This window comes from Muscardinus avellanarius (genome assembly GCF_963383645.1).
Source record: "Muscardinus avellanarius genome assembly, chromosome: 3".
In the NCBI taxonomy this organism is placed as follows: Eukaryota; Metazoa; Chordata; class Mammalia; order Rodentia; family Gliridae; genus Muscardinus; species Muscardinus avellanarius.
In genome coordinates this window covers 113890924-113918176 of record NC_137788.1, presented here as the reverse complement: position 1 = coordinate 113918176, position 27253 = coordinate 113890924, and the positions used below count along the sequence as shown (strand labels likewise).

Below are 27253 nucleotides of genomic sequence, written 5' to 3'. Positions count from 1 at the left end.
TCATTTCCGAAAGCTGTTTTCTGGGATAAACAAAGTACGCCTTCGCAGTTTCCTGCCCGATCCTTCCTCCAGCAAGTAGGTCACATCGATGGCTGAAAACAGAATCAAGGCCGTACATCAGATACCACTCTCCCACTCCTTATTCCAGATTGAACTCTAAGCAGGACACAGAAGTTCAGTAATTCCTTTTCAGACCTATAATCAATTTAGGTCCTCCTCTAGCCCATCTCACCTCCCAGTTTCACTCCCAAGGCAGAAGCAAAGGCAGGCCTCTGGGAGATTTACACCATCTTCTTACAACACTCTCCTCGCTTGACCAGTAATCAGAAGGTGTTCTGGCTGGGCATGATGGCACACGCCTGTAATCCTGGCACTTGGAAGGTGGAGACAGGAGGATCACAAATTTGTGGCAGGGGTACAGCTCAGAGGCAGATGGCCCCTGGGCTCCGTCCTCAGTGCTACACACACCCATGAAGAATGGATGTGCACTGGGTGCAGCTGAGCAGCAGAGTGCGTGCCCGGCGTGTGAGGCTGAGCCTCCAGCCCTCACTTGTCTCACTTCTCTTCTTACCATTTTTCCCGGGGATTTTGTCCAGGAGGCCGAGCAGGATGTGGTTGAGCCGCTCCCGCTGGCCATGTCGCCGCTCCTCAGGTGTGCAGGCGGGCTGGGCTTCTGGAACACACTCCTCTGTTTTCTTTTCACCCTCCCTGACGTCAGCAGTGGTGCCTTCGCGTTCTGGCTCCTCCAGGCTGGGCATCTCATTGGCTGCTTGCTCCTGACTGGCTAGTACCTCTTCAATCAAGGGCAGCGCATCATCCTCCTGACCCAGGTCTTTTAGGGGTGGCTTTGAGCGCTCAGACTTCCAGGATGATCTGCCAAAAGGATACGTACATTTAGGGCGAGGTGGAGAGGAGGAAGAATAAAGGGCAGAGGGACCAGGACGGCTTCAGATCCTTGAGTTTGGCTGCTGGAGCCTCAGCTTAAGCTAAAAAACCTAACTCTGGTATTCGCTTTATTTTTATTTTTTTGTGGTACTGGGATGGAACCCAGGGGCTTTCTACCTCTGAACTATACTCCCAGACCTATTTTATAATTTATTTGGAAACAAGGTCTCACTAAGTTGCTGAGAGCCTAAGTAGCCGAGACTGGTTTCGAACCTGTGCAACCCTCCTCTCTCAGACTCCCAAGCGCATGCCCCCACGCCTGGCTTGAAATTTAATTTCAATTAAAAAAATTAAACTTTTCTTCACTTTTTCAGGGATCTGAAGTAAAAATGTGATAGAAACCCATAAACTATGCCAGGGCTACTAAAATTGTTTGGCTGGCTCAAACCAACTATCTCAGGAATAGAGAGAAGTATGACAAAACCTTGTCATATCAACAGTTAGACTACAACAATAGCACGTATGTATTTATTTTTACGATACTGGGGATGGAACCCAGGGGCATTCTACCTCCGAGTGACACCCTCAGCCCTATTTTTTATTTTACTTTGAAATAGGGTCTCACTGAATTGCAAAGGGCCTCAACTAAGTAGCTGAGGCTGGCTTCGAACCTGCGCAATCCTGTCTCAGTCTTCCAAATGCTGGGATTACAAGGGTGCACTACCACGCCTGGCTCAATAGTAAGTATTTAAATGGAGTTATTACTTTTGCAGAATCCCTGGCTATTCCCTAGCCAGGCGTGGTGACGCATGATTGTAATTCCCGCACTTGGGAGGCAGAGATAGGAGGATCGCGCAGGTTCAAAGCCAGGCGCGCTGGCTTAAGAGACCCTGTTTCCAAATTTAAAAAAAAGGACAAAAATAGGTCTGGGAGTGTAGCCTAGAGGTAGAAGGGCTTCCAGGAACCCCAGTACACCAAAACAAACAAACAAACAAACAAACAAACAAACAAACAAACAAACATTACCTAGCTGGGTGTGGTGGCACACACTTGTAATCTCAATGCTTGGGAGGCTGAGACAGGAGAATCACACAGGTTTGAAGCCAGCCTCAGCTACTTAGTGAGGCTCTCAGCAACTCAGTGAGACCCTGTTTCCAAATAAAATATAAAATAGGTCTGGGAGTAGAGCCCGGAGGTAGAAAGCCTCTGGGTTCCAGTCACAGCACCACAAAACAAAACGAAACAAAACAAAAAACCAAAACCAAAACCACTATTACCTAATATTTCTTCCTTTGTGGCAGGTTACTATTTTGTGGAAAGCAGTCACTAAGCCCCCAATCAACAAAGAATCAATCAGAAGAAAAACCTTCTGTGTTCTTTGTCTAGGAACAACCTCTCATGTAAAAACCAGCAGAAATAAAAATTACACGCCCAAGCTGCTCAGCTCACACTGCTCATCTCTGACTGACTACACCTGTCTTTAACAGAGGCATCAAGAGCTGACAGGCTTGATGGAATGGAGGAAGCCTAGACATCTAAAAGGAGATGTTCTGAGTCTCTGGAGTTCCGTTTCAGATCTTTGCCTCCCCTTCCTCTCTTCTCTACTCTGCACAGATCTTCCCGTTTTTGCTCCAGTTAAGGCTGCACAATGGGACCACACCTGTGAACGCCAGTTCACCCATGTGGTTACTGGCAGCCCACCGGCTGTCTTGCAGAGAATGCCCGGTCTGAGCAGCGGAGCTGAGCGGGCAGCCACCGTGATCTTGGTTGCGAAGCCCGCCAGGACCCTGGGCACCCTGCCACTCACCGGCCTCCGTTCCTCTTGTAGTTGTCTGGGACGTAATGGGGCTGCAGGGAAGAAAAGAAGAGGTTAGGTATGCTGTGGAAGTGGTGGAGCTAGATGTAGTGTGGGCCATGCAGGGCAAGTTCCTGAGGACGGTGCTGTCAGAGGTCAAGACTGTTCTGAATATGTAGGCCAAGGCATTTTAGCCTTTCTGTAACTTAGCATGGCAGGAGAAGAGATAGCTGCAATTCTCTGCCCTAGAGCACCTCTGACGCGATTGGGGCTTCAGAGCTGTCACTGAGATGCTAAGCAAGCAAGACCAAGCCCATGAGAGGAGCAGACATGACAGGGAGCCCAGAAAAGACAAAGGATGCAGAAAGCCAAAAACCACTCAAAAAAGAATAGAAATACATAGACTTGTTTTTTGGTGAGACTAATTCTTTTTTTTTATTTTTTTGGGACTGGGGCTTGAACTCAGGGGCACTCTATGTCTAAGCTATACCCCCAGCCCCATTTTTAATTTGTTATTTTTTGAAACAGGTTCTGAGTTGCAAAGGGCCTAAGTAACTGAGTCTGTCTGTGAACTGTGATCCTCCTGTCTCAGCCTCCCAAATGCTAAGATTCCAAGTGTGTGCCACCACACACCTGACTTGTTTTTCTTTACCTACCTATCTACCTACTTATTGATTGACTGCAGCACTGGGGATGGAACCCAGGGGCATTCTACCTCTAAGCTATACCCCCAGCCATAATTTTTTTTTAATTCTTTTTTTTTGTGGCACTTGGGGTGGAACCCAGGGGCTTTTCTACCTCTGGGCTATATTCCCAGACCTATTTTATATGGTATTTGGAAACAGGGTCTCACTAAGTTTCCGAGAGCCTCACTAAATAGCTGAGGCTGGCTTCGAAGTTATGCGATCCTCCTGTCTCAGCCTCCCAAGCGCGGGGATTACAAACATGCGCTGCCACGCTCGGTTTCCTATCTTTATTTTTTTATTTTTAATTTTTTTTTGGTGGTACTGGGGTTCCTGGAAGCCCTTCTACCTCCGGGCTATACTCCCAGACCTATTTTTACATTTTTATATGGAAACAGGGTCTCCTAAGCCAGCACGCGCGGCTGGCTTCGAACCTGCGCGATCCTCCTGTCTCTGTCTCCCAAGTGCGGGGATTACAAGTGTGTGCCACCACACCCGGCTCCTATCTTTATTTTAAAACAGGGTCTCAATGAGTTGCAATGGGGCTCACTAAGTAGCTGAGGTTGTTCATGAACCACGATCCTCTAGACTCAACCTCCCAAATACTGGGATTGTAAGCGTGTGCCACCATGCCTAGTTTGCCTGCCTGTCTTCCTCCTTTGTTTTTAGCGGTACTGGGGATGGAACCCAGAAGTATTCTACCTCTGAGCTATACCCCCAGACCTATTTTTTGGAGGGGGGTGGAACCAAGGGGCTTCCTACCCCGGGCTACACTCCCAGACCTATTTTATATTTTATTTGGAAACAGGGTCTAACTAAGTTATTGAGAGCCTCACTAAATAGCTGAGGCTGGCTTGGAACCTGTGCAATCCTCCTGTCTCAGCCTTTTAAGCGCTGGGATTACAAGTGTGTACCACCATGCCCGGCTAGCCAGCGAGCCAGCCTGCCCTCATTCCTTCCTTCCCTCCCAAATGCTGGGATTACAAGCATGCACCACCATGCCCGGCTTTGCTATTCTTTATTTTGAAACATGGTCTCACCAAGTGCAGAAGTCCTCACTAAGTAGCTGAGGCTGGCTGGGCCAAGCACTGAGATTACAAACCAGCTAGGCCCACGTGTTAAGGGCTTGGTCCCCCTGTCTGTGGTACTACTGGGAAGTAGCAGACTGTGGGAGGCAAGGCCTGGTGGGAAGAAGTGAGGTCAAAGGTCACCGAGACAGGTCTCTACCTTTCTCTGCTGCCTGGCCACCAAGAAGAATGGCTCCTAACACCACGTGCTCCCCACCGTGATGCACAGAGCCCTGAGAGGCCCAAAGTGATACGCTCAAGTGGCCACAACTGAAACCTCAGAAACTGTGAGCCTCAGCTAGGCATGGTGTTGCACGCCTGTAATCCATGTTTGGGAGGCCGGGACAGGAGGATCACAGATTCAAGGACAGCCTCAGCAAGTAGTGAGACACTCATCAACCTTGCCAGACCCTGTTTCAAAATAAAAACAAAAATAGAGCTGGGGGTGTCAATCAGAAAAAGAATGCCTTTGGGTTCAATCACCACTAAAACACACAACACACAGAATCCCTAAAACCAAAAATAGATCTCTTCTCATTAAAAGTTCATCTTCTTAGGTATGTTGTCATGATGATGGAAAGTTAATCAACACATCTACTGAAGAAAAATGCAAAGATGAGGAACCTGTTAGCTGGGATTTCACTGTAGCAAAACTATGAATGCATGAACAAAATCTACATAGAATGATGAGTGAAGACTGACATATATTCTCAACTATTTGAAAAAAACCCAACAACTCCGCATACACACAAGAGGCTAAACATAAAATTATTAACATTTTTAGTAGAGAGCTGGGCATAATGGCGCATGTTAGTAATCCCAGTAATTGGGAGGCTGAGATGGGATAGTGGTTTGTGGCCAGCCTCAGCTACTTAGTGAGATCCTGTTTCAAAATAAAGAATAAGAGCTGGGCATGGTGGTGCACGCTTGTTATCCCAGCATTCAGGAGGCTGAAACAGGAGGATTGTGGTTCACGGACAGCCTCGGCTACTGACTTTGCAAGTCAGTGAGACCCTGCTTAAAAAAAAAAAAAAAAAAAACCAGGCGTGGTGGCGCATGCTTTTAATCCCCATGCTTGGGAGGCGGAGATAGGATTGCACAGGTTCGAAGCCAGTCTTGCTGGTTTAAGAGACTCTGTTTCCAAATAAAATATTAAAAAAAAAAAAAAAAAAGGTCTGGGAGTGTAGCCCAGAGGTAGAAGGGTTCTATCCCCAGTACCACCAAGATAAAGAATAAAAAATAGAAATGAGGGTGTAGCTTGGAGATAGAATGCCCCTGGGTTCCATCCCTTCCTGAAGAAAAACAAAGAAAAATAATAATAAAAAATAGGGGTAGGGGTGTAGCTTGGAGGAGGAATGCCCCTGGGCTTAATTGCTGGATTTGGGAAAAAAAAAAAAAATCCTTAGAATTTTTTTGGGGGTACCTGGGATTGAACACAGGAGCATTTTACCTCTGAGCTATACCTCATTGTTTTTAATTTGAAACAGAGTCAAGCTGCTGAGACTGGCCTCAAACCTGTGATCCTCCTGTTTCAGCCTCCTAAATACTAGGATTACAAGTGTGTATCATCCTACCCAGCCAATTTTTTCTTCTTTTTTTGCCTCAATTTTTCCTTTTTCTTTTTAGTACTGAGGATTGAACCTAGGATCATTCTACCTCTGAGCTGTATGCCTAGTCCTATTTTGAAACAGGGTCTTGTTAAGTTGCTGAGAGTCTCTATACATTGCTGAGGTGTTCCTTGAACCTGTAATCTTCCTAATCTTCCTGTCTCAACCTCTTGAGTACTCCTTTTTTTTTTTTTTTTTTTGGTGGTACTAGGAATGGAACCCCTAGCCTCATTTTATTCTCTTATTTTTTGAAACAGGGTCTCATGGTGCAGAGGGCCTCAGTAAGTTGTTGCTGAGGCTGGCCATGAACCTATGAAACTCTTGTCTCAGCCTCCCATTGGGATTACAAGTGTACACCACCATGCTTGGCTCAAGAATTCCTTTTTAAATTTTAAAACATGGTCTCCCTAAATTCCTGAGAGTCTTGCTAATTTGATGAGACTGGCCTCAAATCTATGATCTTCCTGTCTCAGCCTAATACTATGGTTACAGGTATGCACCACCACATACTTTATTTTTCATCTAGACATAAAAACAAAAAGCATGGAATTATTTTCATCAAAGGTTTTTTTGAGGTTCCTGCCATTTTTTTCCACCTGCTTCTTAAAACCAGGAGTATGAAAACCAAAACAGATACAGGGCTCTACAGCAAAGATTAAAGACAGGGAGAGAAGGTGTGTAACACGGCAGCCAACCAGCTCCCAAGATGTCTGTGAGGAAACGATTTATGATGGATGTTCAACGTCCCAAAGAGAGGTGGAGATCCCAGTGTGAAATGGAACAAGATGAAGCACAGCAGGACTCGACATTCTCATGGGACTCTGCAGAAGAGCCAGGCCATCCTGACAGGCAGGGTGAAGGAAGGAAGGCGACTTACGGAGAAGTCTCTCTTGGGAGTGAGCTTCTTGGGGAAGTGATCAAAGGCATAGGATTTGGTGCAGACAGGATAGCGGTTCCGGTGGATCTTGTAAAATAGGTGTGCTGACTTGTCAAGCCGATAGTCACAGATGTACACATCTTGCTCCTTCACTCCTTTGGGTCTCCCTGTGAGTCCAAACACTGTTTTAAAGGATCCAATGTGCCCTTCCCTCCCCCTGAGCTGCCCAGAAGCTACCACAAACCTCTGGGAGAGCATCCAGACCCACAAGAGAACAACATTGTAGAGATTTGGAGAGTCTGGACAACTATGACTTTGGTAGTTGCAGAAATAAGGAGAGTTCCAAGACACCAGTGTTCAGAAAGGAGACAAAGAATTTAAGAGTGGAGTGGGACAACAGGATGGAAAGGAAGCAGAAATGAAATGTGGACCGAGTGCTGAGGGATTTCTATTACCATGTGGTGGGAAAACAGTACACTATGGAGTACTTATGAAAGAGAAAGGAGGCATAGATACGAGGGGAGCACATTTGGAAGTGAATACTTTTAAATGGGAGGAGGAGTCGTCATCAGTATCACAGAGTTGAAAGCAATTTGTACCTATTGGAATGGAATATATATTACTTTGGACTACCTTTTTTTTTTTTTTTGAGATGCTATGGATTGAACCCAGGGGCATCTACCTCCAAGCTATACCTCTAACTTTATTTTTATTCAAAAACAGAGTCTTGCTAGATTGCTGAGAGTCTCACTATGTTGCTAAGGCCATCTTGAACCAGTGATTCTCCTGTCTAGCCTCCCAAGTACTGAGATTACAGGCAAGTGCCATGAGGCCTGTCCCTGACCCCCAGCCCAATTTTATTATTTATTTTTGTGGTACTGAGGATTGAACTCAGGAATGTTTTACCGCTGAGCCATACCCCCAACCCTATTTAATTTATTTTGAAACCATGTTTCACTAGGTTTTTGAGGCTGGTCTTGAGCCTGTGATCCTCCTGTTTCAGCTTCCAAAGTACTGGGATTACAAGCATGCCACCATACCCTGCTTTATTTTTTTTTTATTTTGAAACAGGGTCAAGGCAGGCATGGTGCTGAACACTTGTAATCCTAGTATTTGAGAGGCTGATACAAGAGGGTCACAGGTTTGAGACCAGCCTCAGCCCTCTGCAACTTATTGAGACCCTGTTTCAAAATAAAAAATAAAACAGGGCTGAGGGGTATAGCTCAGAGGTAGAACCCTCTTGGGTTTAATTCCCCATACTACAAGAAGAAAGAAAAAAGGAAAGAAAGAAAGAAAAAAAGGAAGGAAGGAAGGAAAAGAAGGAAGAAAGGAAAGAAATAGGGAAGGAAGGAAAGAAGGAAAGGTAGGTAGGTAGGTGTAAGTTTCAGAAGCCTATGCTAAATTTAGGCTGGCATGAACACGAGACCCTCCTGTCTCAGCCTCCCGAGTGCTGGATTAGAAGTGAGCCACACCACGCCCAGCTCTACTTTGGAGCACTCTGCTATGATGTGGAGAGAAAGAGCAAATAACTCAACTCTGCTAATGACGACAACTAGCATATATCAAGCTTTTGCTGTGAGCCATGAACTGGGCTAAGTGCTTTTGTTTTAATTAAATTATTATTATTTTATGGTACTAGGGATTGGATTTAGGGCCATTCTACCCCTGAGCTATGCCCCCCCAGCCATTTTATTTTTATTTTTGAAACAAGGTCTCACTAGGGTGATGAGATACTTGCTAAGACTCTTCTCCAACATGTGATTCTCCTGTCTCAGCCTCCTAGTACTCGTGAATTATAGGCATGGCTACAGATTATTTAACCTTATAAAATTCTTTAAATACTAATTTTATTTTTGGTGAAGAACTGATACTAAAGTTAGGTCCTTTGGCCAAAGGGACACAGGTAAAATGCAATGGAACTAGAATTTGAAGTTGAAAATTTAGTTAAGAATTTTAACTAAATTAAAAAGTGTAAATGAACATTTCTTTGAGTACCATGCATTAAATAAAAGAAATGTAGCATTTTTTTCTGAAGTTTTATAGCTAGCACTGGATAATCTTTCAATCAGATAGAGATAAGAATAGGGTGAACTTTTTAGACCAATAAACAGAGAATAGGAAGTCATTTCTTAACTGGCCAGATCATTTACCTTTACAGTATGTATAAAGGTCCAGCACACAGCAGGTCCCCACCACAGCCTCCAAGGGAATAATCTCATAGAGTGGCACCCGAAATAGCTCATTGTGATAGAACCGGCGTGATGGAGAGTGGTGGGTTTCATGGGGACGGAAATAATGGTGACCAAAGGCAAACCGTTCCTCTCTAGAGGGAAAAAAAAAAAGAGAGAGAGAGAGAGAGAAAGAGAGAGAGAGAAAGGTTAGTTCAGCAAGATTTAGTGAATCTTCAAGCTCTACAGGTAGGATATGACTAGGAAAAAAAGATAAGACCTCATTACATACTTTTCATTCTTCCAAAGCTTCTCAATTCGAAAAATGTCCAGCTTATCTCGGTTAATGTGAGATAACAGTCGGTAGGATTGACGAACTGGGTGGCCATCAGGGGTGCGCCGACTATCCCTCATCAGATACACACAGTCACCTAGGAAGGCACAGAACAGGGAAAAAGCTGAAATGATTCCTGTACGTCCTATTAGACATCCATTATATGACCCAGAGTCTACACGGAAAGAACTCAATCTACAATATAAACACAGTTATCTAAATCTAGTGGTGGATAATGGTGATGACAATTCTACACTATGAAGGAGGGCTCCCATCTCTTCCTATACGTCTTTCCTAGTTTTAAAATTAACCTTATAGACCTGTGTCTCTACAAACTAGTATTATATGGTGGAGTGATATTATATGGAGGGGTGATATATGTAAGCATAAGGTATAAAAATCTATTTCCGATTGCTATTAAAAGTCATCTGGGACAGTATTATGAAGCTAGCAGATGGTTGTTAGGATTCAACAGGCCTGTTCTGACAAGCAGGCGTAGTGCCTGTGTACACACCTTGACGAAGCAGTAAGTCATCACGAAGCAAACAGATGAAGTAGACGCAGCCAGGCTGGGCATAGTGGGGTCGAGGGATCATGGGCACCTCCTGATAAGAGCAGAGAGCCAACGGGTAAGGGCTACAGTCACTACATTTAGCCTTCTAGTCTCTATTTAAAAGAGGAAACAAACTAAAACCTAAAATTCCCAACTAATATTTACTGTGTTCATTTCAATATATCAAAGATATGAAAAATGATGAAAACACCTAGAGTAAAAGTGGAGAAGTGAAAGTCAAGGACCACTGATAGGCTAAGTATTTGTGTGTGTGTCTACACATGCACGCGTGCGTGTTACTGGGGATTGAGCATTCTACCCTATTTAATATGAAACAGGGCTTCACTAGGTTGATGAGAGTATCACTACTTACTGAGGCTAACCCTTGAACCTGCGATCCTCTCATCTAAGCCTTTCAAGTACTGCACCACCATATCCAGCCTAGGCTAAGTACTTCAAACAGTGTTCTATGAAGTACAAATTATTGTGATTGCTGTATGACATCTGGAAGAAATCTGAAAGTGTTTGATTACCGCAATGACTGGGAGATGCTACTGGGATTTAGTGTCCAAGGTGTAGTGAAGTCAAATGCTCTGAATTGCATCCCTTATGACAAAGTTGTCTACCTAAAAACCACAGCAGGACCACTGTAAGAAATGCTGCTTAAGCTGGGCGTGGTGACACACGCTTGTAATCCCAGCATTTGAGAGGCTGAGACAGAAGGATCGTGGTTTGAGGGCAGCCCCAGCTACTTCATGAGGTCCTTTGCAACTCACTGAGACCTTGTTTCCAAATAAAGAATAAAAAATAGGGCTGGGGGTGTAGCTCAGAGGTAGAATGCCCCTGGGTTCCATCTCCAGTACTGCAAAACCAAAACAAAAACAAATAAAAAAACAAAAACAAAAACAAAGAAATGCTGACTACATCCTTCCCTTTACAGAGGCAACTTGCTCAAGACCACACCTGTAAATACAGCAGGGCCAAGAAAAGAACCCATCTAATAACTTGGGTAAGTCACCAACACTGTTCCCTGTAAAGTGGGCCTAACATTGACCAGTGCTTTTTCCTCAAACACTACCAAACATTTACAAGTCTTCCTTATTTTGAGCAGGGTCTAAGTTGTGGAGGGTCTCATAATTTGCTGAGATCCTCCTGTCTCAGCCCCACAAGTACTGGGATTACAAGCATACGCCACCACACCAGGCTTATTTGTTATTTATTTTTTTTGCAGGTCTGGGGATGGAACCCAGCGGCATTTGACCTCTGAGCTACACCCTCTCCCCAATTTTTTTATTCTTTATTTTGAAACACAGTCTCACTGAGTTGCAGAGGGCCTAAGTAGTTGAGGCTGTCCGCGAACTGTGATTCCCTGGTCTCAGCCTCCCAAATGCTGGGATTACAAGCAGGAGCCACCACGCCCGGCTATTTTTTATTTTTTGTAGTACTGGGGATTGAACTCACTGGTATTCTACCTCTGAACTACATTTTCAGCCCTATTATTTATTTCTGTAGTATTAGGGATTGAACTCAGGGACATTTTACCTTGGAGCTCACCTCAAGCCCTATTTTAATTTTATTTTGAAACAGGGTCTTGTTAAATTGATGAGAATCTCACTACAAGCTGAGGCTGTCCTTGAACCTATGATCCTCTGTTATCAGTCTCCCAAATACTGAGATTCCAAGTGTGTATCACTACCCTTGCCTTAGTTTTTACTTAGAAATATGGTCTTGTTAAGTTGCTGAAAATTTATGAGGCAGGCTGCAAAGCTGCAAATCTTCTGTCTCAGCCTTCAAAGTACTGGGATTAGAAGCATGTGCTACCACACTGGCTTATATATATATATATATATATATATATATATATATAATTTTTTTTTTGTGTACTGGGGATGGAACCCAGGGACATTTTAACTCTGAGCTATTACCACTAGCCCTATTTTTTTTTTTTTTTTTGCGGGTCTGGAGATGGAACCCAGAGGTATTTGACCTTCAAGATACACCCCCTGCCCCATTTTTTATTCTTTATTTTGAAACAGGGTCTCACTAAATTGCAGAGGGCCTCACTAAGTAGCTGAGGCTGTCGGCGAACGGTGATCCTCAGGTCTCAGCCTACCAAATGCTGGGATTACCAGTCTGCATCACCATGCCTGGCTCAGCCCTATTTTTTATTCTTTATTTTGAAGCAGGGTCTCACTAAGTAGCTGAGGCTGTCCTCAAACAGTGATCCTCCTGTCTCAGCCTCCCAAATTCTGGAATTACAAGCAGGCACCATCACGCCTGACTCCTTTCATAAATTTCTAAGTATTTTATTTTCCTTTTGATGATACTGCTAAGAAAAGAAAAACAGAATTTAAGAAACTGAAGCCTAGCTTTACACGGTAGTGTATGTCTATAATCCCAATACTTAAAGACTGATGCAGGAAGATTACATGTTTGAGGGCAGCCTCAACTTAATGACATCCTGTTTCAAAATAAGAAAAATAAGCCAGGTGTGGTGACACATGCTTGTAAGCACAGTACCTGGGAGGCTGAAACAGAAAGATTACAGGTTTATTACAAAATATTAGCAATAAATATTAACAATAACAATGACATTAAAAAACAAAAAGAAAACAATACAAAACAAAAAAACCAGGAATGTAGAATGTCCTGGTTCAATCACAACAGCAAAATAGAAAGAAAAACAAACAAACAATAACCCCACGGCCCGCAAGGCATCCATCCTCTACTCCTAGTACTTGGGAGACTAAGATGGAGGATCACAGGTCCAAAGCCAGGGTCAGGAGCTTAGCAAGACCCTCAGCAACTTAGTGAGACCCTGTTTCAAATTAAAAAATGAAACAGGGCTGTGGGTGTAGTTCAGAGATAGAACACCTCTGAATTCAATAATAGTATCTCTCTCTCTCTCTCTCTCACACACACACACACACACACACACACGCACACGCACACGCACACGCACACGCACCCAAACAAAAAAGAAAGAGGCCCAGAGAAGTCCAGTGGCAATTGTGTAGCTGGAGCAGAGCGGATGAGACAGCATGTGCTACGTCTCCTACCTAATATCAGTTTTACCAGGGGCAGCTTACCCTGTCCACAGGCCTTGGGTCGCACTGCTCACAAAGGTAGTGTTCCACGTCGGAGTTCACTCCCATACAGTCACAGTGCTGCCACACCTGTAAAAAAAGGTGCAGTGGGGGATGACAGGAGAGATTTAGACTTATCAAAAGAAATGCTAGGGGCCAATAAAAGAAATGAACAAAAAAGGAAGACAAGGTAAAGTAAAATAGGAACTAAAGTGGATTAAAGAGAATCAGAGATAAATGATAAAAACAAAGTATAAAGATTGGTTCATAATATATAGATGTGGGCAAGGAAAATGGTAAGATGAATAAAGAATAGAAAGACAAACGAATATACTACCAAACGATCACTAAGCATATGTCTGGGATGTGGCTACTGTGATAGGCTCTCGTCACAGTATGCTTCACTTTCCTCCTTATGCTATCAACAATATATGGTAGCCGGGCGTGGCACACACTTGTAATCCTAGTACTTAAGAGGCCGAGACAGGAGGCTCTCAAGTTTGTGGCCAGCCTCAGCGACGTAGTGAGGCCCCCTCACATTTTAGTGAGACCCTGTTTCCAAATAAAATATAAAAAGAAATAGGTCTGGGAATCTAGCCTGAAGGTAGAAAGCCCCTGGGCTCCACCTCCAATACCACAAAAAAACCCAAAAAACAAAAATAGAGCTGGGGGTGTACCTTGGAGGTAGAAAGCCCCTGGGTTCAATGCCCGGTACTGCAAGAAAAAAAAAAAAAAAAATGGTGATGAGCTCCTGTGTACTAAATAGGTCATCAGGGACTAAATCCAGGCCTTGCCACTTCTACCAGGAGCCCTCTGTGTATTTAAATATTGCAGTTTCTCAGTTTTCTCGCTATATCGAGTGATTCATTTATTTATTTAGTGGCACTAGGGGTGGAAACCAGAGGCATTCTACCTCCGGGCTACGTTCCCAGACCTATTTCATTTGGAAACAGGGTCTCACTAAGTAGCTGAGGCTGGCTTGGAATCTGTGCGATCCTCTGTCTCAGCCCCCAAGTGTTGGATTACAAGCTTGAGTGCATTACTTCTAACGTTTTTCAAGGTAAAGTTCTATCCTCAATACTATGCTCTATGATCCAGATTAGATGGATCTGGAGGGGAGCACACTGAAGAGCAGACAGAACAAAAGAAAAACAAGGAAAGGAGTCAATAAGAGATGCAAGAGGGAGGAAGACAGTCTGAGGAGGAGACAGCAGTCGAGGCCAGGTGAGGCGCAGTGCCAGGCTGCCTCCTGCCCTCACCATGCACTTGTCGCACTGGATCATGAGGCCCTCGTCCTTGTAGAGACCACAGATGCATCGGATGACGTCGTCGTCCTTCTCATGCCCGTTCTCCTTCTCAGAGGCAGAGGTCTCACTGCTGTCCGCTTCACTCGCTGTTTCCCCAACAATCTCATCAATTTGGGCTGAAGCCTCATGCCGAGCATTGTAATAGGCCTTTCGTAAGCGGCAAACATCTCTCCCAATTGGGGACTTACGCCCATAGTACTTCTGAAGAAGACAGAAGAAAGAAATCATGTTTGGTCTTCCCAATTTGGCTGAAAAATATATCTGAGGAAGTAGCATGAGTGTCTTTACCTTCCCATTTCAGTTAACAAAAAAATTTTTTTTTCGCTTCAAGTGTCAAGAGCTAGGGATGTAGCTCTCAGTGGTGGAGTGCTTGCCTAGCATGCACAAGGCCCTGGGTTTAATACCCGGTACTGAAAAACAAAAAACAAAAAACGATGCAAGCTGGGTGTGATGGGACAAGTGGGAAGAGAAGACAGGAGGATTGCAGGGTCAAGGCCAGTTTTAGCAATTTAAGATTTTGTTTAAAAATAAAAAGGGCCGAGAGGTAGAATACTCTTGGGTTTAAACCCAGTACTAAAAACGAGGAAAAAGTGCCAGACAGTAACAACTTAAACTGAACTATAATGAATGACAAGGAGAATCTATGGTATTATTATTTTCTTTTGGGTCTGGGGATGGGCATTTGACCTTCAAGCTACACCCCCTGCCATATTTTTTTTTTTGGGGTGGTACTGGGGTTTCTGGAAACCCTTCTACCTCCCAGACCTATTTTATTTATACTTTTTTATTTGGAAACAGGGTCTCTTAAGCCAGCATGGCTGGCTTTGAACCTGCGCGATCCTCCTGTCTCCGGCTCCCAAGTGTGGGGATTACAAGTGTGCGCCACCAAGCCTGGCCCCTGCACTATTTTTTATTCTTTATTTTGAAACAGAGTCTAAGTTGCGGAGGGCCTAAGTAGCTGAGGCTGTCTGCGAACCGTGATCCTCCAGTCTCAGCCTCCCGAATGCTGAAATTACAAGTGTGCACTACCACGCCCGACTATTATTATTATTATTATTATTATTATTATTATTATTATTATTAGTAGTAGTAGTAGTACTTGGGATGGAACCCAGAGGCATTTTACCTCTGAGCTACACCCCCAGCCTTATTTTTTATTCTTTATTTTGAAATAGGGCCTCACTAAGTAGCTGAGGCTGGCTGAGAAAATGTGATCCTCCTGTCTCAGACCCCAAGTACTGGGATTATAAGGGCCCACCAGCACACCTGGCTTATGGTATTTTTCTATTTGCTCTACTACTATCATTTAATTTCCGCCCAGGGCTTTACGGTCCACAAGACCAAATGCACAGCATCATGGAATATGAATTAATGTCACATGCATAATGTATTGCACAAGTTCTGTTTACTGTTTTATCTTTTGCTGTAATGGGGATAGAACCCAGGACATAGCACATACTTGGCAAGTGCTCAATCACTGAGCAATATCACCAGACCTTTTTTTTGTGTGTGTGGTACTGGGGGTGGAACCCAGGGGCTTATCTACCTCCGGGCTATACTCCCAGCCCTATTTTATACTTTATTTGGAAACAGGGTCTCCCTAAGTTGCTGAGAGCCTCACTAAGTAGCTGAGGCTGGCTTTGAACCTGTGGAATCCTCCTGTCTCAGCCTCCCAAGCGCTGGGATTACAAGTGTGTGCCACCACGCCCGGCTGACCTTAAATCTATATTGGGACAGAGAGTCTTGCATAGTTGTGGAGGCTGCCCTTGAACTTGTGATCCTCCTGCCTCAACCCCCTGGGTAGTTGGGATTACAAGTGTGTGACACAATACTGGTCTCCATTTACCTTTGTTTGTTTGGGACAGATTTACAAAGTGAATATATGTGGGGGTGAAGTTTCAGCAGAGAGTATTATTCTAATTTTCTTCCTACTTGCTGCTTTTCTCTCTTTTGGTAGAGGCACACATGCACACATCACTCATTCAGCTCTTCTTCAATGCCAGCCACTTTCTCTCCCATCACTCTCCTTCTCATGTTTGGCTTAGTGTTTGATTTTGATGTTTGTGAATGTATATTGGGGAATTTCCCTTCTCCGTTCTCCAATTTCTCATTTTTTCTCTCAACCTCTATGCACTTATTTATTATTTTTAAATCTAGTAGCCTCTTCTACCTTCCAAGAACTTTTCCAGGACATTTCACTGAATAATATCCTCCCTCCCTCTCTACACACACACACACACACACACACACACACACACACACACACACACACTATACCTTGTCTTTTTTTTTTTTTTTTTTTTGCAGTACTGGGGATGGAACCCAGAGACATTCTATCTTGAAGCTCCACCCCCAGCCCTATTTTTCATTCTTTATTTTGAAACAGGGTCTCACTGAGTTGCAAAGGGCCTCACTAAGTAGTAGCTGAGGCTGCCCATGAACCACAATCCTCCTGTTTCAGCCTCCCAAATGCTGGGATTACAAGTGTGGGCCCCCACACCTGGCTCCACCTTGTCTTTTTTTTTTTTTTTTGGAGGTACTGGGGTTCCTGGAAGCCCTTCTACCTCCGGGCTACACTCCCAGACCTATTTTATACATTTTTAAAATTTGGAAACAGGGTCTCTTAAGCCAGCGGGGCTGGCTCTGAACCAGCGCCATCCTCCTGTCTCCGCCTCCCAAGCGCGGGATTACAAACGCTCGCCACCATGCCCGGCCACCTGTCCTTTAAATCAGTTGAGGGGCCACTGTTTCTCCAATGGGTTTTGCTTATGAACCTATTGCCCAATTCTTCCCTCAAGATATATTTGTATTTGCCCACACATATTTTTATGTTATTCACATGTATTTATCTTTATGAGGAAAGAAACTACAAATATGCTTTGATAATTTTGTATTTTCCTTTTTCTTTTTGTGGTACTGGGGATTGAACCCAGGGATGTTCTACTGAGATACATCATGAGTTCTATTTTATTTTAAAACAGGATCTAAGACGCTGAGGCTGGCTGTAAACCTGCGATCCTATTTCAGCCTCCCATGTACTGGGATTACAAGTGAGTACTACCAGGCTTAGCTATAAAATGTCCTTTTTTTTTTTTTTTTTTTTTTTTTTGGGTGGGTCTGTGAATGGAACTCCAGGGGCATTCGACCTCTGACCAGCCCTATTTTTTTTTTGAAAGAGGGTCTCACTAAGTTGTGGAGGGCCCAAGTTGCTGAGGCTGTCCACGAACTGCAATCCTCCGGTCTCAGCCTCCTGAATATGCTGGGACTACAAGCGTGTGCCACCACACCTGGCTAAAAATGTTTATATAATGCAAATTAATTATTTTATTTATTTTTGTGGTACTAGAGATGGAATCCAGGGGCTGTCTACCTTCAGGCTACACTCCCAGACCTATTTTATATTTCATTTGGAAACACGGTCTCACTAAGATAAGCTCTATTCTGAGAGCCTTATTAAGTAGCTGAGGTAGGCTTTGACCCTACACAATTCTCCTGTCTCAGCCTCTCAAGAAATAGGATTACAAGCATGTGCAGCCATGGCCAGCTTTATATAATGTAAATTTAAAAGTTCAAGTCTGAGTTACATTTTTACAAAAATTAATTTTTTTGAAGGAATGATTAACTTTCCATTATACAATATCTTTATTATGTGGAATTCTATAATATTTAGCACACTGTGAACATATACCCAAGAGTACTCAATAAAAATGACTTTTTCCAACCAGAAACATAAAAAAATGAGTAAAAATCCTAAATGTCTAAAACTGTTTTATTCAGAAAGACCTTTTTAAGTCTATGTTTGAAGTCAGTGAAATATACCTCAGCATTCCGAAAGACCTTGAGCATGTCAGCATCAAAAGCTTCCACTGTCTTGTAATAACCAATGAGGATCTGCTTCTCTATGGTGATAAGATCTAGGGGATCAGAGATCTTCTCATAATAATCAGCATTCCTGGAACATAAAGGCCAAGGTATCAATATGCTACACGTAGAACATCCCTACAATTCAGATCATTAACACAAATATGAACCTACTTTTTCTTTGAGGGGAGGTTCAAAAGTGGCGCTGCCAGTGCTTGTCGAGAAGAATCTGCAAAAGAACATAAAGGTCAGTAGAACGACTACAAGATACGAGAGAGGCAGGTATCTTGTTTGCTTCTTGTCTTGATATAGGCAGAGTGTATGTATCTCACTGTTGGCTAGAGTCTTGATATTATATGCCCAAGTGATCCTCTGTCTCAGCCTCTAAAATAGCTGACACTAGCATGCTTGATTCTTCTTTAAAATTTAAATTGAATTTTTTTTTTCATGGTCTGGGGATTGAACCTAGGGACTTGTACATACTAGGTAAAAACTACCACTAAGCTCCACTCCCAGTGCAACAGCATTATCTCCTAACTAAAAACAAAACAAAACAAAAAACCCTAATTAAAATGTCCTAATTTGGAAACCCTGTTTCCAAAAAAAAAAAAAAAATAGTATGAATATTTGAAATATAGTATAGTGTTAGTCGGGCAAATGAAAACGCTGAGTTTGGTGCTGCTGCATGACTAAATATAATCTCAGTACTTGGGAATATAGAAAGATCACAGGTTCAAGGCCATCCTCAGCAACTTACAGAGACCCTCAGCATCGTAGCAATATCCTGCTCCAAAATAAAAAAGGGCTTGGGCATTGCTCAGAAGTAAAATGCTCCTGGGTTCAATACCCAGCACCCCTCCATCCAAAGAAAAGAATTTCCTATAAAGAATGACAGATGGGAATTTACAGAGATAAGCTAGGCTATTTATGACAAATTCTTGCTGAACAGATCTTATTAGAGCAAAAAGATGATCTCATCTAAAAAATGTTTTCCAGTTCTCATTAGTTGCTCATAATCAATATCAGTACTGGTTTAAATTTGATTGAACTCCAGATAAGGAATAATTTAGTATTATGAATATTTTCTGTAACTTTTTCTTGTAATGGCTCTTATATATGAAGTAAACAAAATGTATCCTGAGGGATTATTTCTCCTTTGCTACTTCACCTACTTTGTGGCAATTTCATTAGGAAAACGTCTATTGTACTTAGAAAGCAGCGATACACTGAATAAACCTATTATAATTTCATGCTAGATTATATGGGGCCACTTGGGAATGCAAAGTGTAAATTTTTGGGAATGTAACTAGAATAAGTGCCATAAAACTTTACATCTTAGGGAAGTTTGACCTCCTTTTTTATGTCCTTAGGTTAAGAAAAATGCAAAGAGCCACCACAGCATCAAAGATAAACACAAAGAAGAGAGAAAACCTCAATTCCTCAGAATTCAGGAAAATATTTTTTTTTTTGCAGGTCTGGGGATGGAACCCGGGGGGGGGGGGGGCATTCGACCTCCAAGCCACACCCCCTGCCCTATTTTTTATTCTGAAACCGGGTCTCACTGAGTTGCAGAGGCCTCACTAAATAGCTGAGGCTGCCCGCGAACCGCAATCCTCAGGTGTCAGCCTCCCAAATGCTGGGATTACAAATGTGCACCACCACCCCTGGCTAGAATTGAGGAAAAGAAAAAAAGATAAACCAAAGCTGAAAGCAAGAAGCTACAATTAGAGCTAAATGTGGTGGCGCATATCTGGGAGCCTGAGGCAGGAGGATCACAGGCTCTTAGCCAGCCTCAGCTATTACTTAGTGAGGCCTCTGCAACTCAGTGAGACACTGTTTCAAAGTAAAGAATAAAAAGTAGGGCTGGGGGTGGAGCTTGGAGGTAGAATGCCTTGGGTTCAATCCCTAGTACTGCACAAAAACAAAACAAAACAAAACAACAACAACAAAAAACAAAAACATTCTAGCCAGGCATGGTTCAAAGTCAGCCTCGGCAACTTAGCAAGGCTCTTCAGCAACCTGGTGAGACTAATTCCAAATAAGAAATAAAACCAGAGGATGTAGCTTGGAGGTAGAATGTCTCTAGGTTCAATACCCAGTACCCCTCCAAAAAACAAAAACAAAACAACATCAACAAATATTGACTGAAAATGAAGCTCACAGATAGAGCATGTGTTTAGTACTTGAGAGGCCATGGGTTTAAAATATCTATCTATCTATCTATCTATCTATCTATCTATCTATCTAGTGGTACGGAGGATGGAACCCAGGGGCATTCTACCTCTGAACTATACCACCAGTCCTATTTTTTATTCTTTATTTTGAAACAGGGTCTCTCTGAGTTGCAAAGGGCCTTATTAAGTAGCTGAGGCTGGCCAAGAACTTGCAATCCTGTATCAGCCTCACAAATGCTGGAATTACACGCAAGTGCCACCATGCCTGGCTCAAATATTTTAAGACTATAACCTATTTGAATGTGGTGGCACATGCCTGTGACCCTCATACTTGGGCGAGAGAGACAGGGGGATTGTAGGTTTGAGGACAGATTCAGCAACCTAGTGAAAGACCCTCTTTCAAAATAAAAACATCTGGGTGTGGTGACACATGCCCGCAATCCCAGTACTCGGGAGGCTGAGAAAGACAGGAGGATCACACTTTAAGAGGACAGCCTCAGCAAAGTAGTTAGACTCTCAGTTAGTTTCAAACCCTGTTTGAAACTAAAAAAAAAGGGCTTGGGATGTAATGTGGAGGTAAGAATCCTCCTGGGTTTAATCTCCACAACCATGAATGAATGAATGGTGCTGTGGTATAGCTCAGGAATAGAATGGCTTTGGGTACGACCTTCCTCTCCAAAAAAAGATATTATGCTTTAAAAAAGTTAAGAACCAGCCAGGTGTGGGGACACACACTTGTAATGCCAGCACTTGGGACGCGGAGACAGAAGAACTGCAAATGTATGGCCAGCCTCAACTACTTAAGTGAGGCCCTCTGCAACCTACTGAGGCTTTGTTAAAAAAAGAAAAAAAAAAAAAAGCCGGTGGAACCAGGGGGTTGATGCCCCGGGTACAATTCCCAGTTACCACACTGCTACAAAAAGGTAAGAATGAACTTGGGGTTCATGCAGTCACCTTTATAAGAAATAATGCCATCACAGATGTCTTTGAAGATCTGGGCAAGGCGTGCTGCCCGAGCCACTTCTATGTTTTCTTCTGCAGCTGCCAATCGTCTTGTTCGAACAGAACGAGCTGTCTGCAGGGCAGAGAACTGGGTCATGAAGACGTCTGGAAGGATAAGGTGAAAATTAGTTTCAGGAAATGAGTTATGAGTTCTAAGTGGCTTTTAGCCAATGCAATTCCTAATATTCGCTCTATTTTTTTTTTTTTTTTGGGTGGTACTGGGGTTCCTAGAAGCCCTTCTACCTCTGGGATACACTCCCAGACATATGTATATATATATATATATTTTTTTTATTTGGAAACAGGGTCTCTTAAGCCAGCAAGGCTGGCTTCGAACCTGTGCAATCCTCCTGTCTCCGCCTCCCAATTGCGGGGATTATAGGTGTGCGCCACCACGCCTGGCCCAAGTCCTTTTGATTTTTTTTTTGGCGGGTCTGGGGATGATACCCAGGGGCATTCGACCTCCGAGCTACAGCCCCTGCCCTGTTTATTTATTTATTATTATTTATTTTGAAATAGGGTCTCACTGAGTTGCAGAGGGACTAAGTAGCTGAGACTGTCCGCAAACAGCGATCCTCTGGTTTCAGCCTCCAGAATGCTGGAATTACAAGCCTGTGCCACCACGCCCAGCTTGGATTTTTTATTTTGAAGTAAGTTGCTGAGTTTCTCTTCTTTTGGTCTGGTCTCAAAAATAGTTGAATTCAGGAGGGCAGTTTTATTTTTCACTCAAAAGGGTTAGAAAAAGGAAATCTCATGGTTTGTGTGTATACCACTGATCTGAAGGCGGTGACGATTATACAAACTTATGATAATATTTTTCTTCTCATATGCATTTGGCATCATTAAATACATTCTGACTGCAAGCTATTTTCCAAGTAGGAAGAAACACAAGAGGGCCCATCATCTGCCTCATGCTTTCTGACTACTTTATTATTTATTTTTGTGGTACTGCAGGTGGAACCCAGGGGCTTTTCTACCTCCAGGCTATAAGCCCAGACCTATTTTATATATATATATTGGTGGTACTGGGGTTCCTGGAAGCCCTTCTACCTCCGGGCTACACTCCCAGACCTATTTTTTTATACTTTTTTATTTGGAAACAGGGTCTCATAAACCAGCATGCGCGACTGGCTTCGAACCTGCGCGATCCTCCTGTCTCTGCCTCCCAAGCGCGGGGATTACAAGCGTGCGCCACCACGCCCGGCGACCTATTTTATATTTTATTTGGAAATAGAGTCTCACTAAGTTGCTGAGAGCCTAAGTAGCTGAGGCTGGCTTTGAACCTGTGCAGTCTTCTTGTCTCAGCCTCCCAAGCGCTGGAATTACAAGCATGCGTCACCATGCCCAGCATCTGGCTACTTTAAACTATAGATGATTTTTGGGATGTTTCTCTATATTCCCTAGAATGGGGCAGGAAAGTTGAAGATCTGGTTGAATAAGTTCTTACTGATTGATGCTTGTAGTCTGAATCTGAAATCTTTCAGTCCAAATTAAAAAGAGTCTTTGAATAGACTGAAAGTAATTACAAGAATCACTTTGGAAGCCGGGCGTGGTGGCACATGCTTATAATCCCAGCATTGGGGAGGCTGAGACTGGAGGATCGCAGTTCACAGACAGCCTCAGCTACTTAGTGAGGCCCTTTGCAACTCAGTGAGACCTGGTTTCAAAATAAAAAATAGGGCAGGGGTTGTAGCTCAGAGGTCGAATGATCCTGGGTTCCATCCCCAGACCTGGAAAAAAAAAAAAATCACCTTGGAGACAATTTTATGAATTATAAAATGTTTTCATGCTTTACCAGATTTGATATTCCCATCGTCTCTGCAGATGCCATTCCAACGGGTATATAATGATGCTGAGTGAATATTATCACTGGTGTGCTTTACTTCCTCCTGTTTCTGATGAATTTTCTCCCAGTTTCGGACCAAGAACACGTGATGTTTTAATACAAAATTCCTGCAAAAAACAGATGCTTATTTATTTATTTACTTATTTGGGCACTGGAAATTGAACCCAGAGGAATTTTACCTCTAAGCTAAAGCCCTAGCCCAATTTTACTTATTTGGAAACAGGGTCTCACTAAGTCGCAGAGAGCATTGCTAAATTGTGAAGCCTGGTTGTGAACCTGTAATCCTTCCATCTCAGCCTCCCAAGCTCTGGGATTACAAGCGGGTGCCTTCAACTAGACCACCTCCCTGGCTCCCCTTTCCGATACCTCAAGTTCCCCTGGTATCCAGATCATTCCATAGCTTCCTCATGAGAGAAAACATACGACCCTATTGTTTTTTTTTTTTTTGTTTGTTTTGGTAATGGTAAAGGGAATTGAATAGAGAAGCATTCTACCTCTGAGCTATACCTCAAGACCAGTTTTATTTCATACTTGAAAACAAGGTCTTACTAGGTCACTAAATTACTGAGGCTACCTTTGAATGTGCAATCCTCTTATCTCAGTTTCCAAAGTACTGAGATTAGAAAAATGCACTACCATGCCCAGCTCACCCATTCACTTTCTGTGAGTATCTAATCTTACTAAACATGAAGTTTGGAAGTCTATTTTCCTGCAAATGAAAATAATTTTGTTCTTTATTGCTGAACAGAATTCCATTGTGTATAGCCTATAATTTTATACTCCATTCATCTGTTGATGAACACCTAAGTTGGTTCCATAGTTTGGCTATTAAGAATCGTGCTGCTACAAACATAAAAGTGCATATACTACTGTGAATTTTTTATTACAGTTCCTTTGGGAAGTGCGACAGAAGTGGTATAGCTAGATCGCCTAGCCCATCTTTTTTATTCTTTATTTTGAAACAGGGTCTCGCTAAATTACAGAGTCTCACTAAGTAGCTGAGGCTATCCGCAAACCTGGATCCTTCTGTCTCAGCCCCCTAAATGCTGGGATTACAAGCATGTGTCACTACGCCTGGAAGCAGGACGCTTTTTATTTTTTTTAAATGTCAGAAAATCTTAGTAAGTACTATGAGCATGTATAGTTTCATAATAACACTTCAATTAACATTAATACTTAGAACATTCAAAAGAAGATACTTGAAGAATTAAATTTTTTCAAATATATAATCACATTGCTTAAAATGAAATATATATATTTTGGATGACATTTTATACTCGTAAGTCAGTGAACAGTAAATATATGACAAAATAACCAGAGAACTACAAATATTCTACAAGAATGTTTTGCATCAAAAAAGTAAGATTTATTTTTTTGTAGTACTGGAGATGGAACCCAGGGACATTCTACCTCTGAGCTATACCCCCAACCCTATTTTTTATTCTTTATTTTGAAACAGGGTCTCACTGAATTGCAAAGGGTCTCACTAAGGCTGGCCGCGCTGGCCGCGAACCCTGATCCTCTTGTCTCAGCCTCCCAAATGCTGAGATTACAAGCATGAGCCACCATGCTAGGTGGCAAAGATTTAAACGAATGATAATCCTATGGTTAATGAAGGTGTAAACACTTTGTTTGTTGTTGCTGTTATTACTGGGGATTGAACCCAGGGTTGTTCTGCCTTCAAGCCCCTTTTATATATATTTTTTCCACCCTGCTATTGAAACAGGGTCTCATTAAGTTGCGGAGATCTTCTCTAAGTAGCTAAGGCTGTTTGTGAACTGCAATCCTCTGGTCTCAGCATCCAGAATGCTAGGGTTACAAGCCTGAGCCACCACTCCTGGCTCTACAAAAAAAATTTTTTTCAACAGAATTTCAGTAAGCTGTTGAGGGCTTCGCTGTATCATCCAAGCATTGATATTGATCCCCCCCCCCCCAGCCTCCCAACTACTGAGATTACAGATATGTGCTACCACACCCACGTAAATTCAGTTCTTGTTATGGTTTATCCTAGACTAGTATTTCATCTTAGCAACATCCCTGAGAACTTGTAGTAAAGTTCCATATATTCTACCCTCTGATCTGGCCGTTTTACTTGCCAAAATGTTTATATCCTTTAAATCCTGTTTGCCATTTGTTTGCAAATAATATAGGGAAATGTTTTTGTTATGTGAAAACAATGGTCTGTGTGTATGTACGTCATTATCATTTTGAACTACACTATGATGTAAGACTATAATGCACCAAAAAAAAAAAAAAATTTTTAGCTGGGAGTATATCTCAGAGGTGATACTCTTCAGTTTAATCCCCAATATCGCCAGGCGTGGTGGCGCACGCTTGTAATCCTAGCATTTGGGAGGCTGAGACCAGAGGATCGCGGTTTGCGGACAGCCTCAGGTATTTAGTGAGGACCTCTGAAACTCAGTGAGACCCAGTTTCAAAATAAAGAATAAAAAATAGGGTCTTGCTGAGTTGCAAAGGGACTCACTAAGTAGTAGCTGGGCCTGGCCACGAACCACAATCCTCATGTCTCAGCCTCGCAGGTACTGGGATTACAAGTATGTACCATCATGCCCAGCTTATGTTTTTTAATTTTGAAACAGGGTCTTTCTAATGTGCTAAGGCTGGCCTCAAACCTATGATCTCCCTGTCTAAGCCTCCCAAGTATTAGGATTAGAGGTGTACAACAAAAAACCTGTTTTACTGCTTTTGAGACAAGGTCTTGCTAAATTGCTCAGGATGGTTTTTTTGTTCTTTCTGACTCAGTCTCGCAAGTAGCTAGAAGTAATTTTTTATATGTTTAAGAGAAAACCAAATATACTAAAGTACAGGTTGCAAAACAACAACAAAGTACTAAATATGTGATAAAAACATTATATTAATTAATTATTGCAGGACCGGGGTAGAACCTAGGGGCATTCTACCTGAGCTACAACCCCAGCCCTATTATTCACTAAGTTGCAGAGAGCCTCACTATAGCTGAGGCTGTCCCCGAACCACGGTCCTCCTTACAAGCATGTGCCACCACGCCAAGCTTAAAAAACATATATTAATTTCCATTAATTCTTTTATATTTTGGTGGTACTGGGGAATGAACGTTAGGCCTTGAGCACATCCCTAGCACATTTTGAGACAGAATTTTGCTAAATTATCCAGGCTGCCTTGAACTTGTGATCCTCTTGCCTCAGCCTCCTGAGTAGATGACATTGCAGGCATGTATCCCCATGTCCAGCTTAAATTAATTAATTAAGCCGGGGTGGTGGCGCACGCTTGTAATCCCCGCGCTTGGGAGGCAGAGACAGGAGGATTGCGCAGGTTCGAAGCCAGCCGCGCGCGCTGGCTTAGGAGACCCTGTTTCCAAATAAAAATGTAAAAATAGGTCTGGGAGTCTAGCCCGGAGGTAGAAGGGCTTCCAGGAACCCCAGTACCAGCAAAAAAAAAAAATAAAAATAAAAAATAAATAAATAAATAAATAAAAAAATAAAAATACACTAAGCTACATCCCTTCCCTTATTTTTCATTTGCCTTTCTTTCTTTCTTTCTTTCTTTCTTTCTTTCTTTCTTTCTTTCTTTCTTTCTTTCTTTCTTTCTTTTTTAAGAAAGGCAGACACGTGCAGCGCCTCAGTTGGATATGTCTGGAGTCTTGGAAGCTTGACTACCCTACGTTCTCCTACAAATGGACCTTGAGAGCTTGTTTGGAGGTTCTAACAGGGAGCTCAGCTACTCGTATACCCTTGACCGAAGACCGGTCCTCCTCTATTCGGGGAAGGTAGTCCTCTCTGACTGAGCACGCAGCTTTAGTAGGGATGCACATGGAGCGGTGAGGGAGGAAGGGGACACTGCCTAGCCAGCCAGCTTAACCGAATCAACCCTGGCGATCAATAGGGTGACAGATGTCGCAGCCAGATAGCCCTTGCATCCTTTTATTCTTTATTTTGAAACAGGCTCTCACTAAGTTGCGGAGAGCGTCACTAAGTAGTTGAGGCTGTCCATGAATTGCAATCCTCTGGT

General features: G+C 42.9%; 1 protein-coding gene across 2 annotated transcripts in view; it reads right to left on the bottom strand.

Moving 5' to 3' along the window:
* Nucleotides 1–27253, bottom strand: part of ASH1L (ASH1 like histone lysine methyltransferase) — a gene marked incomplete at both ends in the record, with an annotated part of 106786 nt that continues 79533 nt past the window's right edge. For both annotated transcript variants that reach the window (XM_080691920.1, XM_080691921.1), the window contains 13 exons: nt 1–92; nt 572–873; nt 2693–2733; nt 6915–7081; nt 9065–9237; nt 9375–9513; nt 9931–10021; nt 13059–13145; nt 14315–14563; nt 18182–18314; nt 18398–18452; nt 21352–21504; nt 23195–23352. In XM_080691920.1, coding sequence (XP_080548046.1) covers nt 1–92; nt 572–873; nt 2693–2733; nt 6915–7081; nt 9065–9237; nt 9375–9513; nt 9931–10021; nt 13059–13145; nt 14315–14563; nt 18182–18314; nt 18398–18452; nt 21352–21504; nt 23195–23352 — 1840 coding nt within the window. The remainder of the gene's footprint in view (nt 93–571; nt 874–2692; nt 2734–6914; nt 7082–9064; nt 9238–9374; nt 9514–9930; nt 10022–13058; nt 13146–14314; nt 14564–18181; nt 18315–18397; nt 18453–21351; nt 21505–23194; nt 23353–27253) is intronic.